Genomic DNA, 19,103 nt, shown 5'->3' on the forward strand with positions numbered 1-19,103 from the left:
ATCCTCTGCATCCGTCCGACGGAAGCCTTTTAATCATTTTCAGAAATTATTGAATACAGATTATTCCCATAAACTCTAAAAATATTCTCCCTCTAAACCTGTAGTCTAAAGAAGGGTTTCGGCCCGAAACGTTGCCTACCTTCGCTCCATAGATGCTGCTGCACCCGCTGAGTTTCTCCAGCTTTTTTATGTACCTCCCTCTAAACCATTTTACTTCATTCATATCCTTAAAGATGCTCTTTAGAATTTGCCTCCAACATGATTATTTACCCTAATATATAGGAAGCAACTGCAGATGCTGCTTTAAACCGAAGATAGTAGACACAAAATGCTGGTGTAACTCAGCGGGACAGGCAGCATCTCTGGAGAGAAGAAATGGGTGATGTTTTCGGGACGGGACCCTTCTTCAGGCTCTCAACCTGAAACATCACCTATTCCATTACTCCAGAGATTCTGCCTGTCCCACCGAGTTACTCCAGCATTTTGTGTCTATTTATTCTAATGGTTCCATATTCAGTTCAGTGTCAGATTCCCTTCATTATCGCGTGTGTAAAAGGCTGCGGGAAGTTGTGCTATATTAAAGGCGTGTCAAATTTTGCGATGACGACGTTCTTTTAATATAATGCACCAGAAAAATACAGTTCTTGTTGATTGAAATAGGAGATAACATCTCTGGAACTTAAAGATTTAAGTGGGCTCATTAACAGCAGGTCAACCAGGTTTAAAAAAAAAAAGATTGTACACATGATCCATCCAAAGATGATTTAAAAATACAGCTTATGTACAAGTAATTGTTTTTTAAAAAAGTAATGGAATGAAATCATGACCATGGGAAACAAAAAACAGAATGAACAAAGGGATCAAAGAATTTAATTTATTACGATTATTCTAACTGAGTTAACCAAAAAAAAAAGTGGAGTACATGGCTGAGATAAAGAAAAGCTGTGCCAACGGTTACACAATAAATCACCAGTTGTCAAATGAATTGAATAGAAACAGGCAGAGAAAGTGAATGCAAGATGAAAGGTATATGGGTTTCTCTGAAATTATAAAAGCATAAAGATCTAAAGTATGGCTTTTGCTGTTGCTCGATGGCAATGCTTGAATTTGTGAGCTAACTGCAGATCCAAAACAGACTCCTTGCTGAAATCTCATCACCAAGAAATCTCAAGCAGCACTGATTTTGAATAAGATGAGTTTAGTTTTTTGTTTAATTTAGAGATAGAGCAGAATCAGGCCCTTCGGCCCACCGAGTCTGTGCTGACCAGCCATCCCCGAACACTGACGTTGTCCTACATACACACTAGGGACAATTTTTAATTATACCAAGCCAATTAATCTACAAACCTGGACGTCTTTGGAGTGTAGGAGGAGACCGAAGATCCCAGAGAAAACCCACGTAGGTCTCGAGAACATACAAACTCCATACAGACAAGCACCCGTTGTCAGGAGAGGAATCCCGGTCTCTGGCGCTGTAAGGCAGCAACTCTACCGCTGCCCCAGCGTGCTGCCCAAAGATGTTAAAGAAAAGTCAAAGTAACCTCCTAAACGAACATAAAAGACCACAGATAGACACTAAATGCTGGAGTAACTCAGTGGGACAGGCAGCATCTCTGGAGAGAAAGAATGGGTAACGTTTTGGATCGAGACCCTTCTTCAGACCTCAAGTAGACACAAGGCCTCATAAGGACACATAAAAGTCCTTCAGCTATGTTAATAGCTGGACAGACTCCCTCGATTGAAAATGTCTTCAGCAAATGATAAACACATGAGCAAAAAGTACCTAAGGAGATAATCTTGTACAGTGATGGATTATTTATGACAAATGCCTATACTCTTCCGAAAATGGGAAATTTTAATATTTAGTTCAAAAGTTTAAGTTTATGTTTATTGGAGCAGAATTAGGCTTTTTGGCAATCAAGTCTACCCTGCTATTCAATCATGGCTGATCTATGTTTCCCTCTCAACCCCATTCTCCTGCCTTCTCCCCATAAACCACAACACCCTTAAGGCGATAGAGAAACTATTCTCCCTGTATTCCCATTATCATTCAACCAATCTCATCAAAAGAGACCACAGGAAATACCATTTTCAAATTGACTGTTATTAATCATATTTATCTTGATGCAATATACTTAGAAATATTGCGGTTGCGGAAGATGCAATACGGTCGCAAGATTGTTTTCTGACAAGATGGGGTCACATGACTTTAATACAATAAAATACTTTGTGACCGCTTCAAAAGCAAGGGAGCTGTATCTTTGGCCTAGCAGCTATTTATCCCATATATTTTCCTTATTTCATCACAAAACACAAAGCAGTCATTTTGGCCCACCAAGGCTATGCCTGAAGATAGACACAAAAAGCTGGAGTAACTCAGCGGGTCAGTCAGCATCTCTGGAGAAAAGGAACAGGTGACGCTTCGGGTTGAAACCAGACGTCTTATCAGTAATTGCCTGCTCACAGAACAATGCCATTTGACCACTAATTTTCCCTATAACGTGTTAGTTTCGTGTAGTTTAGAGGCACAGCGCTAAAACAGGCCTTTCGGCCCACCGAGTCCGCGCCGACCAGCCCTCCCTGCACATTAACACTATTCTACACAAACTAGGGCCAATTTACACAAACACCAAGCCAATTAACCTACATGCGTGTGCGTCTTTGGAGTGTGGGAGGAAACCAAAGATCTCGGAGAAAACCCACGCAGTCACAGGGAGAACGTAAAACTCCGTACAAACAGCACCTGTAGTCGGGCGGGATCGAACCCAGGTCTCCGGCACTGCAAGCGCTGTAAGGCAGCAACTCTACTGCTGCTCCACCGTGCCCGCCTACATTCCCATTATCTCCCTATATTCTCCCTGCATTCCCACTATCATTCAGCCAATCTCATCAAAAGAGAACCACAGAAAACATTGTTTTCAAATTGACGGTTATCCACTCATCTGGAGTCAAAATACTTTGAAATATTGAGGAAATGGAAGATGCAATCTGATCGTAAGATTGTTTTCTAACAGGATGTGGCCACAAGACTCTATACCATAAAGACACACTCAAACTGACAGCCGGTGGGACGACTGATAGAGATGTCTCACAGCCCCAGCAACCCAGGACCAATCCTGCCCTCAGTTTCTATCAATGTGAAGTTTTACCCGTTTTCACTATGCATACACTAAGTTGTAAGTAAAATGTTCCACTGATGTACAAGTCGATAGGTTAATTGTCCACAGTAAAGTGTCCCGAGTGTGTAGGTGAGTGGTCAATTCTGGATGTGGGGGGGGGGGGGGGGGGGGGGGCATTGATTGGAATGTGGAGAGAATAAAGCAGTTGTTTTAGTTGTACCTTATTTGAGCCATACAACTGTGATCATATTAAAACTATTTAAATTGTGGTAAAGGTGGTATTTTGCTTGCTTGCCTTCATTGATCAGGGTATTGAGTACGAGTTGGGTTGTCATGCTACAGCTGTACAAGATGTTGGTACGATTATCTTTGGAGTATTGTGTGCAGTTCTGGTCATTGGACTGTAGCAAGAATGTCATTACACTGGAAAGAGTGCAGAAAAGATTCGCCAGGATGTTACCAGAACTCAAGAGCTTCAGCTATAAGTAAAGGCTGGTTAGGTTTGGATTTTCTCTTTTTGAGGGTATAGGAGGTTGAAGAGTAACTTTATAGAGGTTTACCAAGTAATGAAAGGCAAAGAAAGAAAAGAAATGGACACCATCTCTTTCCCAGGTAGAACTAGAGCCAGAGGTTTAAAATGAGAGGGGAACGATTTGGGAGAGAACAGGGGAGCAATTTCTTCATGTTGTGTGCATGTTAGACAGAGAGATGGTGAGGAAAACGTGAGGGATATGTATCAAATGCAGCAAGTGGTACTAGGTCGGTTAGAACACCTGGGCGGGATGCACTAAGTGGACTGAAGGGTTCTGTTTCTGTGCTGTTTGACTATCATCTTGAACCAATTAGATTTTGCAAGAAGAATATTCTACAGTAATGAAACAATTTCCCGTTTTCAAAAGAGCACAGGCTTTCGTCATAAATAATCCATCACCTTACAAGATTTTCTCCTTAGGTACTTTTAGCTTAAGAGTTTATCATTTGTTGACGCCATTTTCAATAGAGGGAGCCAGTTCAGGTTTTTTTTTTAAATCCATAACTGTTATGGCAAGTATCATTATTTCTGAATTCATAAAAGACAGACACAAAGTGCTGGTGTTAACTCAGCAGGCCAGGCAGCATTTCTGGAGAAAAAGTGATGTTTTGGGTTGGGGCTCTGCTTCAGACTAAAAGTAGGGGTGAGCAGAGGATGAGGGCGAGTGGGGGTGGGGGTGGGCGGGAAGAAATGGAGGAGAGAAAAGACCAGGATTGATGAGAATTCGTGACTTTGGCTCTGGGCACCCCGTTACAACAGCAATGCCTCACATTTTGCCACACATTGAAATTGCAACACAAAACATCTCAAGGAGTCGAAACCAGTGTTAATTTTCAATTTACCCCCTTGAAACCCTTTGAATTACATTTTCCCCCTCCCACCGTTCCAAAATAGCTCTGATCAAAGTTGTTAATGATATCTAATGTGATTGTGTCAAATGTAAACAAAACGTTCTTGACACTCCTGTGTAGTAGTCTGCTGCCTTTGACAAGGCTCCTTAGTAACACTCAGAAACATAGCATCGGCTTCCACATGTTTGGCAATAGGCTTTAGTTCATTACATGATTCTCAGTATCTCAGCCACACTACCCCTTAACCAAGCAAACATCTCAGCCTTTAAATAACCGCAATGTTTAGTTTTTTTGTTTAGTTTAGAGATACAGTGCGGAAACAAGCTCTTTGGCCCACCGAGTCTGCGCCACCCAACAATCCCCACGCATTAACACTATCCTACACGCTAATGACAACTTACAATTATACCGAAGCCAATTAGCCTACAAACATGTATGTCTTTTGGAGTGTGGGAGGAAACCGGAGCTCCTGGAGAAAACCCGCACAGGTCATGGGAGAACATACCAACTCCGTACAGACAAGCACCCGTAGTAAGGATCGAACCCAGGACTCTGGCGCTGTAAGGCAGCAACTCTACCGCTGCGCCACCATGCCCCATAACCAATGGACAATAGGTGCAGGAGTAGGCCATTTGGCCCTTCGAGTAGCCCAGTCGGCCATTCAGGTGAACAGAAATACCTTTCAATTCACGGTAAGGAAGATCAATGCCAATATCCTCAGACCAGTCACAAATACTGTTCACTAGCACTGGCTCTATTTTCTTTGGTAACCATTTACCCAGTACTTCTTATCAAACCCCTTTAATTCTAGGTTTACGGGTGAAATAAATTTGGAATTATCATTGGTTTGGACCCATTTTGTTTTGTGTTGCAATTTCAACTTGTGGCTATATATGTGAGCTATTGCTGTTGTAACTGGGTGTACAGAGCCAAATTAATGAAGATATGCTGATCTTTGCCATATAGTTTGTGATTTTTTTACTAAAGCTGAAGTGGACTATTCACAGTTTTAGCATTACATCAGAATCCCAAGTTAAATTTGGATTTTGTATCTGTGCCAACTCTAAAAGAAGCTTATAAAGGAAACTCCTTAACATTCACCAACTCCAACTTTGCTTCACCTTGTCTACTGCCAAAGCCCTCATTCATGTCCACTAATGGCCAGACCTGCCTATTTCAACACACATCTGGTTGGCCTTCCTTATTTTATTTTCCTTTAAGGAATCCAAAATCCTGTTGGTATGAGAGGGGGACCTCATTGAAACTTACCGAATAGTGAAAGGCCTGGATAGAGTGAATGTGGAGAGGATGTTTCCACAAGTCGGAGATTCTAGGACCAGAGGCCATAGCCTCAGAATAACAGGACATACCTTCATAAAGGAGATAAGGAGGAAAGTCAGAGGGTGGTGGGTCTGTGGAATTCATTGCCACAGATGGCTGTGGAGGCCAGGTTATGTGGAGAAGGCAGAAGGCAGAAAGCAGGTGAATGGGGTCGAGATGGAGAGATAGATCAGCCCTGATTGAATGGCGGAGTAGACTTGATGGGTTGAATAGCCTAATTCTGCTCCTAGAACTTATGAACATGGTGTCTAAAGCCTCACCAGGTCCTTTGGTTACCATGGTAAGTTCCAGTTCTTTTATTATTTATGACACAGGAAATAGAAACAAGGTGAGTTTTAGGATCTTTTTATATTCTGAATGGGGGGAGGGGGGATGGCAGACAAGAGAGATACTCCTGCTTCAGCAAAATCAATCTGCCTTCATTGCCTGGTTGACGTGCTGGAGCCACAAATCCACCGGCAGACCCTAATATGTTGGAAAAAGACAACACAGAGAGGGGCAGCTGAGGTGTGGACGGGTGGGCAGAGGGTTTGGTGGGAAGAGTGAGGGAACTGAAAGGATGCATGAAAGAGGATGGAGAGTGATGGAAAGCACAGGGATAAAATACCCCTCTGCGCCAAGTGCACATGGCCGGTGGGCGTGCCGTCCAAGTCAGTGTGCAGTGTGTGTGTGTGTGTGTGTGTGTGTGTGCGCGCGCACTATGTACCATTAACCCAAGGCCTTTATCTGTACAATCCATGCAGCACCTAGTTAACGGCTGCCCCATGTTAAAACACACACACACACACACACACTCAACTTTCAATGCACAAAACTGGAGTGGATGCAAGTCATCCTCAATCATTTTTGCACATCATCCTATCACTCGGACAATGGCTTTTTATCATATTTCTTAACAGCATTAAGGGCAGCACGGTGGCGCAGTGGTAGAGTTGCTACCTTACAGCGCCAGAGACCTGGGTTTGACCCTGATTACAGGTGCTTGTCTGTACGGAGTTTGTACTTTCTCCCTGTGACCTGCGTGGGGTTTCTTCGAGATCTTCAGTTTCCTCCCACACTCCAAAGACGTACAGGTTTGTATAAAAGTTCATTGTCCCCAGTGTCTGTAGGATAGTGTTAATGTGCGGGGATCGCTGGTCAGTGCGTACTCGGGCTGAAGGGCCTGTTTCCGCGCTGTATCTCTAAACTAAAAATAAACTAAAAGCATATTCAATGGCTGAGCATTAAATTTGTGTTCATTGTCAACAAACTTAGTGGAAGTTTAATTTTCTTGTACATTACAGGCATCATATACAAACGGAGGTAGACACAAAATGCTGGTGTAACTGAGCGGGACAGGCATTATCTCTGGAGAGAAGGAATGGGTGACGTTTTGGGGCGAGACCCTTCTTCAGACTGATCATATAAAAGCGAATGGGTACCAATTCCTGAAATACGTTTACAAGCGTAAATGTGTTGTGTGGAGACCACTCTTTGCTCAAAAAATGAAGAGCCACTCAGGGAATGATGATGGATAATTGATCTTTAGATCCAATCCTCCAGCCACAAGTTAATACAGAATACAAACACTGCCAGCTTAACAGGATCAGGACACATTTCAGTTAAATCTGGATAATAACATTCAGTGAAAGAATGAAGAATGCTCAAAAGCAATATATTTTATACGGCTCACAAGATACCCCTGGGAATGAGCCGAAAAAAAGATAGAAAGATCCTTAATATGTTTTCTAGATATGTACATACAAGTCAAAAGCTGTTCAAAGTACAAATATCCAGTTTGTAGTTACCGGCTGACACAGCTACTTGCAACACCAGAAACATAGCTGGCCAGATAAACTTTCAAGTTTTGCGAGCAGTCACCGAGCAAAGGTAGATTTTATGACAAAGTGAAACAAGATTTGACCGTAGTCAGGATCGAATCGGGGTCCCTGGCACTGTACGGCAGCCACTCTATCGTTGCGCCACTGTGCCAATGTGCGTTTCTCACTGTAAATATTTTGCTACTAATCTGTTGCTTGTTGCTAATATCTTGGGGATGGCCCTAGTGCTGAGATTTTATAAGAATGAAGAAAGCCTGCAAGGTGCTACATATTTATAGTGCCATATTTGAATGCACTGGATATCGGCGTTGTTTCTACAGCTACCAGAGAGATTGAAAACACCATAATGTGGCAAAGTGACAAGCCACATTTTTTCAAAAAGTAAAACAAAGTGAGAGTTTTTAGGCAATGCATGCCAATTAGTTTGGTAGATTGTGCAAAAAGGAACTGTAGATGCTGGTTTAAACCGAAGATAGACTCAAAAGGTTGGAGTAACTCAGTGGGTCAGACAGCATCTCTGGAGAAAAGGAATAGATGACATTTCTGTTCGAGACCCTTCTTCAGACTGACACGAGATTATTCTGAGATTGAGAGTGCTGGGAGAATTAGGAGGAGACAGAATAGGAGCAATTGAATGAACACATATCGGCACAGGGCAGCACAGTGAGAGAGTTGCTGCCTTAGTGCCGGAGATCCTGACAATGGATGCTTGTCTGTACGGAATGTGTACATTCTCCCTGGGACCACATGGGTTTTCTCTGGATGCTCTGGTTTCCTCTCACACTCCAAAGACGTGCAGGTTTGTAGGTCAATTGGCTTACTTAAATTGTAAACTGTCCCTAATGTGTAGGAAAGTGCTAGTGTACGGGGTAATCACTGGATAACATGGACTCGATGGGCCGAAGGGCCTGTTTACATGATATATCGCTAAAGACTTATGTAAATTAAGCCTTGAAGTCGTTCATTTATTATCATTTCTGCTTTAAACTACAAAACTTAAAAAACTGTAAAGCTGGAGGGAGATATACAAATCATCCAGCAGCACATAGTACAATCTACATGTAGTGTAAAGGATCCTTGTCTTTCACTACTGCTTTTTGACATTGGGCAGGAAATATATTTTTCCAATTATATACTTTGCAACGACCAACTACTGGAGAAACCGATCATGCGGAGAAATTACCAATGCCCAAATCTGAAAGATGAAAGGGCATTTCTATAAAAACGTCCACTACACTTTTCCCAGTCCAAAAAAAAAAGTTCAAATAATTTGTATTACATGAAAGTAAAATACATGACTTAACAGTGCTGGAAAGGGCCATTCATAAATAAAGGAAGTGGAAATGGAACAGATCAGTTCTAAAATAAATATTTGTCACCCGGTCTGCAGTAATATTGAATGATTTAATAAAGAAAACTTGGAAATGTTTGACATTTGATTGATTGCAGTGCCAAGATCACTGAAAATGGTAGGTTTAAAATTAAGAGTCCGTATATTCTGCTTTCTGTTTATGGTGTCACCAAGCCGTACGGCTCAGCAACAGGCCCTTCAGCCCACCTTGTTCATGCCGACCAAATTGGCAAACTGGGTTAATCCCACCGGCCTGCATTTGGCCAATAACCCTCTAAACCGTTCCTATCCATACATCTATCCAAATGTCTTTCAAAAGTCATAATTGCGTCTGTTTCTGTAGATTCCTCCGGCAGCTTTTTCCAGATGCGGACTAACCAAGTGAAAAAATGTGTAGGAAGGAACTGCAGATGCTGGTTTAAACCAAAGATAGACACAAAATGCTGGAGTAACTCAGCGGGACAGGCAGCATCTCTGGAGTGGGTGACGTTTCGGGTCAGATTATGGATTTTTTTCCTCTCTCAACCTCTCTACTTCTCCACTATTCTTTCCGCCTGGTCCCACTCCAAGCCTTTCAGATCATCCTTGAAACTCTCATCAACCAGGCTTTTGGTATTTGGCTGTAATTTTTGCTCGATAAAGCTTCTTGAGATATTTGGCAATATAACCCCCCCTCCCCCCCGGGTTTACAAATATCCAATTTAAGGACACCCGTATAAATCTCTCATAAGTACGACTAAATTCAAAGGAGAAGTAGTCTAATGGAAAGGAAATGTTTACAGATAACCTTCCTGCAGTAATCAGACACTATTATTGTTAAGCACATATCCTTACAGTTTCACTGTGGGAGGCCACTTAAGAGAGTTGTTTTGTAAATTGACAAGCATTTGCATCTATTCTTGTTTGTGCAATGATACGCTATTAAACATTGCATCATCCAGTGATACTCCAAGGCCCATCAAAACTAGCCACTGTGCGTGGTACTTCCTGCTTCTGTATCATTGAAACTACACCAGGGAAGACAATAAATACACGGTCATGCTAATTGTCTTTAATCATCACCATCCATCACAGTACGGTGGTGCATGGTTATTGTAGCGCGTGATTTTGCGTCCATTCCAACTCATGCATAAAACAGACTGATGGATGTCTGTTAAAATGGCACCCATTCCCAGCTTGCTGGCAGGCTGTATGTAAAATGAAAAGCAAAGACATCTACAGACGCTGGAAAGTGAACAGAAAACCTGAAAAACACTGGAAATATTCAACAGCCCAGGCCACATATCCAATCCACCCACTGTCCATTTACCAGGCGGCAAGATTAGAAATGGAACGCACACAGACTGGAAAAGTCAATAGAGGAACAGGATATGAATGCGCACAATTTTCTGATTATGAGGACGAGGTCTAGAGTAAAACTGCTGGAAGTTGAAGGACACAAGTCAGAGGGGGAAAAAAGAACAGCCTTTTAAAAAAATATCTTTCTATATTAGTTTTGCGACATAAATTACAAAAAAAATGGAAACATGAGGGGCCAGGGAAGACAATAAACAAGAAAATGTAAACAGTAAAGCAAAGCATAACAAGTTCCATTCTTAAAACATCAATTCACAATAAATATTCTATTGCCCACTTGCACAATATTTTTTTTAATGCACAACCCGCTTCATTCTTTTAGAAACCCTTCAATGAATTTAGTTTAGTTTAGAGATACAGCACGAAAACAGGCCCTTTGGCCCACCGGGTCCACGTCAATCAGCCATCCCTGCACATTAACACTATCCTCCACCCACTAGGACCAATTTTTACATTTGCCAAGCCAATTAACCTACAAACCTGTACGTCTTTGGAGTGTGGGAGGAAACCAAAAATCTCGGAGAAAACCCACGCAGGTCACAGGGATCAAGATCGTTTATTGTCCTATCCGGGACACATGACAATGAAACTCCATACAGACAGCACCCGTAGTCAGGATCGAGCCCGGGTCTCCGGCGCTGCATTCGCTGTAAGGCAGCAACTCTACCGCTGCGCCACCGTGACCACCCTTTCGGTTTTGAGTGTGAGTGTGTGTACCATTAAGAAGACAAATGTGGCTCAGGCTGAAATACTTTCCAGTTTTTCTCTACATCCTATTGATCATTCAGCCCAGCAAATCTATGCTAGATATACGAACATTCACACAAGTCCCCCCTCCCCATTTTTCTCTGTAAGATATTGTGTCCCTCTAGTAAAGTTGACCATCAACGTGTTCCTAATTATTGTCCCATCCTACCACCACTGGGGGTGATTTTACATGCCAACATATCTTAAGAATGTGGAAGGAAAGGAGCATTCGGGGAAGCCCATGTGGTGAATGGTCCCTCTGTTATTCCCACAGGTCCCTTCTCACTAGAATTCACACACCGAGCCACACGTCACACAATTTTCCCAAATATATCACCCCCCCCCACCCCCAAAGTCAATAAGACACATACCTGAAACTTCCATAGACAATGAGTAGAATTGAGATGAGGAAAGTAGATACTTGACTGGAATCCACAAGGGAATAAGCCCTGAAGAAGAAAATAAAATTCAGATTATTATGTTATGAAAAAGTATAAGCCACATTATCATTAGTATATCATCCTGCCTTGGGAATACTTCAGCGTCCATTCTTCATTATTAGAAACAAATCCCGCAACTCCCTTGCCAACAACATAGGGGAAGTATTTCCATCAGAAAGACTGTTCAAGAAGCTCACCACTTTCTACTTGAGGACAATTAATGCGATTCATGCCTGCAAGCCCTTGTCCCTTAAATTAAGTACTCAAATATTCTTACTTCAGTAATCTATGTACGCTTCCAGTGTGCCGAATCTACTGGCCAGTTAAGCCATACCTGAAAGAGAAATGCAATGGCTGAGGTAGTTTCTGCAAATCGTGCAGGTTGATTAGGGTGTCAGAGGTTTTGGGGAGAAGGCAGGAGAACGGGGTTAGGAGGGAGAGATAGATCAGCCGATTGAATGGCGGAGTCGACTTGATGGCCTAATGGCCTAATTCTACTCCTATTCCTTATGACCTTAGACACAAAATGCTGGAGTAACTCAGCATCTCTGGAGAGAAGGAATGGGTGACGTTTCGGGTCGAGACCTTTCTTAAGACTGAGAGTCGGAGGAGAGGAACTGGGTGATATGGAAGAGTAAGATGTGAAAATGACAGATCAGAGCAGACGATGATCAAGGAAATGTAGAACGATCATTGTTGGCTGAGGGGAAGTTTCTGCAAAGTTAACTGACTAGAGCAGTAACTGGAATCCTTGGGCAAATAGGTACACACTATTCATCAATCCCGATCACCTAGTTGCTGGTGAATGACGAGGCCACACCAAATTGTTCAGTTAAGGCATACCCAGACTGATTTGCACAGGGAAGTCTCAGACATGAATAAGAATGGCTATGCAGATCAGTCATGATTCAGTAGTAGCACACACATATTTAGGTTAAACGGTTGCAAGTTCAAGCTCGGCCCAACTCAACATAGGTGTTGGAAGGTACTGCAGATGCTGGTTTACACCAAAGATAGACTCAAAATGCTGGAGTACCACAGGTCAGACAGCATCTCTGGAGAAAAGGAATAGGTGACGTTTCGGGTCGAGATCCTTCTTCAGACATTGGCGCTCTTTAAACCAAGAAACCTTTCCTCTTTCACGTTGATGCAAAATATATTAAAAATCAGCGACCGATCAGTGTTCCAGGTAACAGAATTTCCTCACCCAAAAAGATTAAATTGGTGACTTATCTCATTGATACTCTAAAGATTTTGCAGTGCCTAAATTAACGGCCACATTTTCCTGAATTTAAAAAAAAAAAAATTCTTATGAAGCAGTCCTCCAAATACAAGACTCTACTTGTCAAGAAATTGGGAATCAATGCCAATCTTCCATCAATTTATCCTCAGTGAAGTGCATGTGTGCATGAATATAGTGATTGTCGATCCCTCCAAAAGAGGCAGTCTTGCTTAAATCTTAAATAGTAAACAGTGTAGAAATTTCCCGTTGTTTAGCCATAACGTCAAAAATAAAAAAACGATCTGAAAACTTTAAATAGAGACTACTGTTGTTAATGAGAAATCCATTATTAAAAAAAAATGTTTTAAAGAGAAGAAAAAAAATATTCAGAGAACAAATCAAACCTTTATAGGCTCCAAATCCTGAATTAATTCACGCAACATGCAAAATGCACAAATTGGTATCTTGAAAACCTCAGTTCCCAATGCTGAATTGCTAATTGCATCTAATCTTACCTTATCCAACCAATATTACAAAATTCATCATATTCTCTACACGTCACACAAAACTATTGATTGGAGCGAAGAAGATTTTTTTTTTTTTTAAATCAGAGAATGACCAGGTAAGAATTTTACTGTATTCCTGTCAATTTACTTAAAAGCTGAATAATCTGATCAACAGTGCTATTAAAAAAATGCCCAGAGTAATCTTTTAATCCTTCATTGTTTTTAGTGGCAGACAGTAATTTGTTTAAAGTACTTTTCCATATAAATCATTGCAGTATTTATTCCAAACTTGTGTACTTTCAATTAAAGACAAACTCTCAATTATTTTTGACAATAGATGGTAAAAGTGCATGTCAGGAAATAGTTCAAAATGGAATAGGCGAGCCCAATTGCAAATACTGTAACTCCCATGCAAGTCCTAAAAATGTGTATCAAATTCATCAAATAACAGTTTTCCCCTTGGTTTCTTCTCTTGATCCTTCCGGGCCCCACAGTTTACCCAAAGAACTATGGTTAATTGATGTGCATTAAATGTAATTAGCTTGTGGTATAAAACACTTATGGAGACACAGAAACTAAAGATGACCAAGCGATACTGGAGGCAGAAGTTGAGTTGCATTCCAAGCAAACACGCAGCATTGCAATTGTGTAATGCGAAGTCACATTGTGGGCGCATGCATCAAGAAACAAAAAGGTAAAAAAAAGTAGATTTTTAGTCTATTGATTTACTCCCCTCACCTCCCATTCTGTGAGCGCAGATTTCATTCCATATCTCAAATTTTGGTTAGCGATTTGTGAAGTTTACAAGGTCAAATTTCCGTCACCCGAACAGCCACAACGTGGCGATTGCCTCTTAACACTTTACACATTTGCTTGTCTCAAGAAACTATGCTCCTGCATTTAAAATACAGTAAATTGAACATCACAAATTGTGCAATAATCAAGGCAACTGCATGTGTATAATAATATTGTCACTCCACTTTCAGTCAAGTATCATGAATCTTGTTCAGTGTAATGAGATTTTAATTGTTTTTGTGTCAGAGATACAGCGCGGAAACAGGCCCTTCAGCCCATGCGGACCAGCGATCCATGCACACTACGGACAATTTACAAATTGCAATTAACAAATTGCAATTAACCTACAAACCTGTATGTCTTTGGACTGTGGGAGGAAACTGGAGCACCTGGATAAAACCCACGCAGTCACGGAAAGAATGTACAAACTCTGTACAGACAGCCCCCGTAGTCAGCATCGAACCTGGGTCTCTGGCGCTGTAAGGCAGCAACTGTACCACTGCCCCGCCATGCCACCCCAATAGTTTATAGTTAATTTTTAGGATAATCGGCTTTGGTAAAAATTGTAAATTGTCCTTGTGTGGGATAGTGCTAGTGTGCGGGGATCACTGGTTGTTGCAGACTCGGTGGGCCGAAGAGCCTGTTTCCACACTGCATCTCTAAACTAAACTAACTCACCTTCACACTCTGCCCTAATATCATTCTGTTAATCTTAATATCTTATGAAGTAAGATTTTGATTTAAAATAATATAATTTGTTTCTTATGGTTCCTCTTGAAATCTTGTGTCACAAGCCAGTCTTTAATTGATTACATTTACTCCACATGATAACAAGAATCAATTGAGAGCACTGAACACTGAACCAGATGAATAAATCCTGCTGAATTTTCCGTTATGAGTTAGGGCGGCCCAGTGGTGCAGCGGTAGGGTTGCTGCCTTACAGTGCCATAGACCCGGATTTGAGCCTAATAACGGATGTTGTCTGTATGGAATTTGTACTTTCTCCTTATGACTGCCTGTGTTTCCTCCTGGTGCTCTGGTTTTCTCCCACACTCCAAAGACATGCAGTTTTCTAGGTTTATTGACTTAAAATTGTGTCTAGTGTGTAAGACAAAACCAATGTACGGGTGATTGTTGGTCGGCGCGGGTTCAGTTGGCCGAAGGGCCTGTTTCCACGCTGTATTGCAAAACTAAACCAAACTGAAAAGGTGACAGGTCAGGCAACATTAAACCTGCAATGCAATTGAATCCATGATCCAAAATTAACCAAATCACAGGTCGAATTGCTGCAGTACAGTTACAACTGCAGCATCTAACCAACAATATGGAAAACCACCACAGATATGTCCTGGTCATAAAGCAGGGCAAATTCAATCCAATTAATTACTGCCCAATCAGTCTATGCTCAAATATCAAAGCGATGGAAGTTGTCTCAACACTTTCAAATTATTCATTAATAATCCAGTCCCGAATCCAGAGTTTGGGATTTGTCAGAGTCGCTCAGCTACATGCCTCTTCACAGCCTTAGTTCCTTGTTCCGCCCTCGGATCAAGTTCCAGACGTGCAGCGAGTGCAATTATTCTTGAAGTCAAGGGGGGATATGAGCAAATTAGACATTAAGGAGCCCATTGTCCTATTGGACAAGTATAATTCTTTTGAACAGATATGGTCTCCATATATACAGTATTTAGAGAAGTAGCTGTTCTTGGCAACACAGCTCGGCGTGCACCCTGCGGGATTTGGTGAGAATAATTCATTTTTATATTGGAATTAACATATATGTCTTTATTGATACTATCACTTGTAGTAGTGTTATTAATAATACATATTGTGGTTTCTCAATTTTTTTTTTTTTTTTTTTTTTTTTTTTCGTTTCTCTTTTCTTTCTTATATATAATCAAATTATTATTTAATCACTCTCTTAATGATTTATAACTGTTCTATTCTTTCTCTATCATTATTTCTAAAAAAAATAGTAGATAAGTATTACTAGTGTTTTACTTAATGCAAATTGAATTAATTTGATATAAAGTTGTTTGAAGCATTGTAATTGATTACCTTTAATAAAAAAATATATTAAAAATAAAATAAAAAAAGACATTAAGGAGCCCTGGTGGTACAGAAATCAATAGGCATTAAGGGAAAAAAAGACTAACCATTGTAGTCAGATTTTACCAAAGGAAGATGGTTGTTGCTTTTGGAGGTCATTAATTCCATGTCCAGGCTATCAATGCTGGCATTCTTGAGGGCAATGCCCCAAACCCAACTATCTTTGGTTGTGTCATCAATGACCAATCCTCTATCGTAAGCACAGAAGTGGGAAACATCACCCATACCTTCTCTCCGGAGATGCTGCCTGACCCGCTGAGTTACTCCAGCATTTTGTATCTATCTTCGGTGTAAACCAGCATCTGCAGTTCCTTCCTACACTTATCTAAGAGCACAGTCACAAAGCCACAATGTCCATTACCAAGATGGATAAGGGCAGCAGGCTCATGAGAACATCACCACTTGCAGGCACCTCTAGAAGCTGTACATCCTCCTAGCTTTACAGATGTATTCGCAGGTTTTTTTCTTTATCACCAGGTTCCAATTCCTGGAACTCCCTATCCTGAGCACCATTATCCCCAAATACTACAGCAGTTCTTCAAAAGTAGTAAATGCAGGGCTTACAACACCAGACCCAGGAACAGATTCCTCCTCGTCTGTCATCGGGCTTCTGAACAGTCCTTACATAAACAAGGATATTGTCCAAATCACCATTACCTCATTGCAGACATTGGACTTTATCTACGGAATTGGTGCGCTACAATGCTGTGAACAATATTCAAGCTTTTAAGCTTCCTAAAAACGGAATTATTAAAATAGCTACAAATGAACCAAGTAGATTTAAATTAGTACTGACAACTTTATTGAAAATAATTGTTCAAATAAATGAACCATAATAGCTCTTCAAAAATCATCATGTTGAACTCTTGAGTCACAAAAACAAATGACCCAAACTAACCAATGATCAATCTGGGAACTCAACGATATATTCAGTAGAAATCACACCAAACTAAGTATCATTATGGGATTAAACAAGAATAATGCTTATTGAGATAGACAGATAGTTAAAAGTTTGGTCAAAGAGGTAAAGGGGTAGGAAATATGGGAAAGTTTAGAAAGGAAAGAAACTCCAGTTTCTGAAGGCACAGTTACCAAAAGAGGAACGACTAATATCAGGGATATACAATAAGTCAGAATTTCAGAAGCAGAAAGATCTTGAAGCTATGGCTTTATTAGATGGATAGCAAATACAAGTCAGCATGCACAGGGCTAAGGATTAAAATGGTGTGCAATAGGTAACTTTAGATGTGCTCAGGCTAAGCGAGTATGCTAGATGAGAGTTTGACCATGAGGTACTGCAATGGATCAGTCCACAGGCAACTGAACCATTCTACCAACAACTAGAGACCAGTCTTGAACTACTATTTACCTCAGTGGGGACCCTCAGACTATCGTTGATGGCCTTTACTGGCTTTACTTTGCACTAAATGTTACCCACATTATTCCTTTTATCATGTATCTGTACACGGTGGATGGCTCGATTGTAATCATGTACTGTCTTTCCGCTGACTGGTTAGCTTAGCACACTGTAAAAGCTTTTCACTGCACCTCGGTAGATGTGACAATAAACTAAACTCAACTCGAGCAACACCACTCAGAACTGGTTTTCTCTCCAATATGAATAAATTCAAAGCACAGAAAAAATCTTTTTTTTTTTTTAAATATAAAAAAGAATTTGATGAATAACCTCGAAAGCTAACGTTCAAAATCAAGTAGATTAGAAAGAAAATGAAGATTTATTTAGCCAAATTAAAATTAATGATATATTGGTATGCATTTCACATCCTTTATGCAGTCAAAGTCTATCCCCATCTTGATCGAATAAAACAATTCACCATTGTTTTGAAGCCCATAAATTAGAGGCATAATTAGCATTTCTTCATTATGTATTCCAACTAAATAAAGTTTAGCTTTTGTTTAAAATTTTTGTATTTTGTAACGTCAGAATGTTCTGACTGAAGCCCATAAAACAAAAGCCATGTTACTACTTGAATTGGTACAACGTCCTAGTATTCTCCAGGAATTTTGTGTATGTTTCAAATTCCAATATAACGTCTTGGCTTCAATGGCTGGATTTAAAAAAAAATTTGTTTTAATTATTACTGCAAAAAGTCCTCATTTTCCTTTCTTGTTCAAGTGGGCGGCAAAGTGGAGCAGCGGTAGAGTTGCTGCCTTACAGCGCCAGAGACCCGGGTTCAATCCTGACTACGGGTGCTGTCTGCGTGGAGTTTGTACGTTCTCCCCGTGACCTGTGTGGGCTTTTGCCAGGTGCACCGGTTTCCTCCCATACTCCAAAGATGTACAGGTTTGTAGGTTAATTGGCTTCGGTAAAATTGTCCCCTAGTGTGTAGGATAGTGTTAAGGGACGGGGTGATCACTTGGTGGGCTAATGGGACTGTTTCTGCACTGTATCTCTAAAGTCTAAAGTGCATTGTTGATATATTCCATCACAAATGTTACAACAGTAGCTTGGGAATCCGGGATGGTTGGAAGGAATTGGGCCATCTATAATTAATCGCAGAAATAGCAGGGTTTGCCATTCCAGTTAGCCTGCCGCTGTTGAAAACTACAGACATGATAAAAAGGAATGGATCAACTGTTGTCTGCAATAATAACCATGACATAATGTTGGAACACTGTCAAGAGGTAGGCATAGCCGAAGAATGATCCTCAACCAGATAAAGCTGTTGGGTAGGGAACGGTTCTGCGAGCAACTTGCAGCTGTAGAATCGCATCAGAACAGTGCAGCCACTGTCCCCAGATCCTCAGGAATTAGTGGAAAGCTAAAGCGCATCAATCCGGGAAAGGCAGCCTATATTTCCCGCAGCCCAATTATACCGTCTCGCCACTGAAATGCATGTAGAGTCAATGCAAAGCAAGAAACAGCACAAATAGCTGCTACATTCTTGTGGAA

The 19,103-nt window shown here is 40.9% G+C and overlaps 1 protein-coding gene across 2 annotated transcripts in view; it reads right to left on the minus strand.

Moving 5' to 3' along the window:
• The window catches only part of sppl3 (signal peptide peptidase like 3), a 130,723-nt gene that overhangs the window by 58,657 nt on the left and 52,963 nt on the right, over positions 1-19,103 (minus strand). For both annotated transcript variants that reach the window (XM_033043674.1, XM_033043675.1), the window contains one exon: positions 11,489-11,566. In XM_033043674.1, coding sequence (XP_032899565.1) covers positions 11,489-11,566 — 78 coding nt within the window. The remainder of the gene's footprint in view (positions 1-11,488; positions 11,567-19,103) is intronic.

Source organism: Amblyraja radiata, chromosome 25 (assembly GCF_010909765.2).
Source record: "Amblyraja radiata isolate CabotCenter1 chromosome 25, sAmbRad1.1.pri, whole genome shotgun sequence".
In the NCBI taxonomy this organism is placed as follows: Eukaryota; Metazoa; Chordata; class Chondrichthyes; order Rajiformes; family Rajidae; genus Amblyraja; species Amblyraja radiata.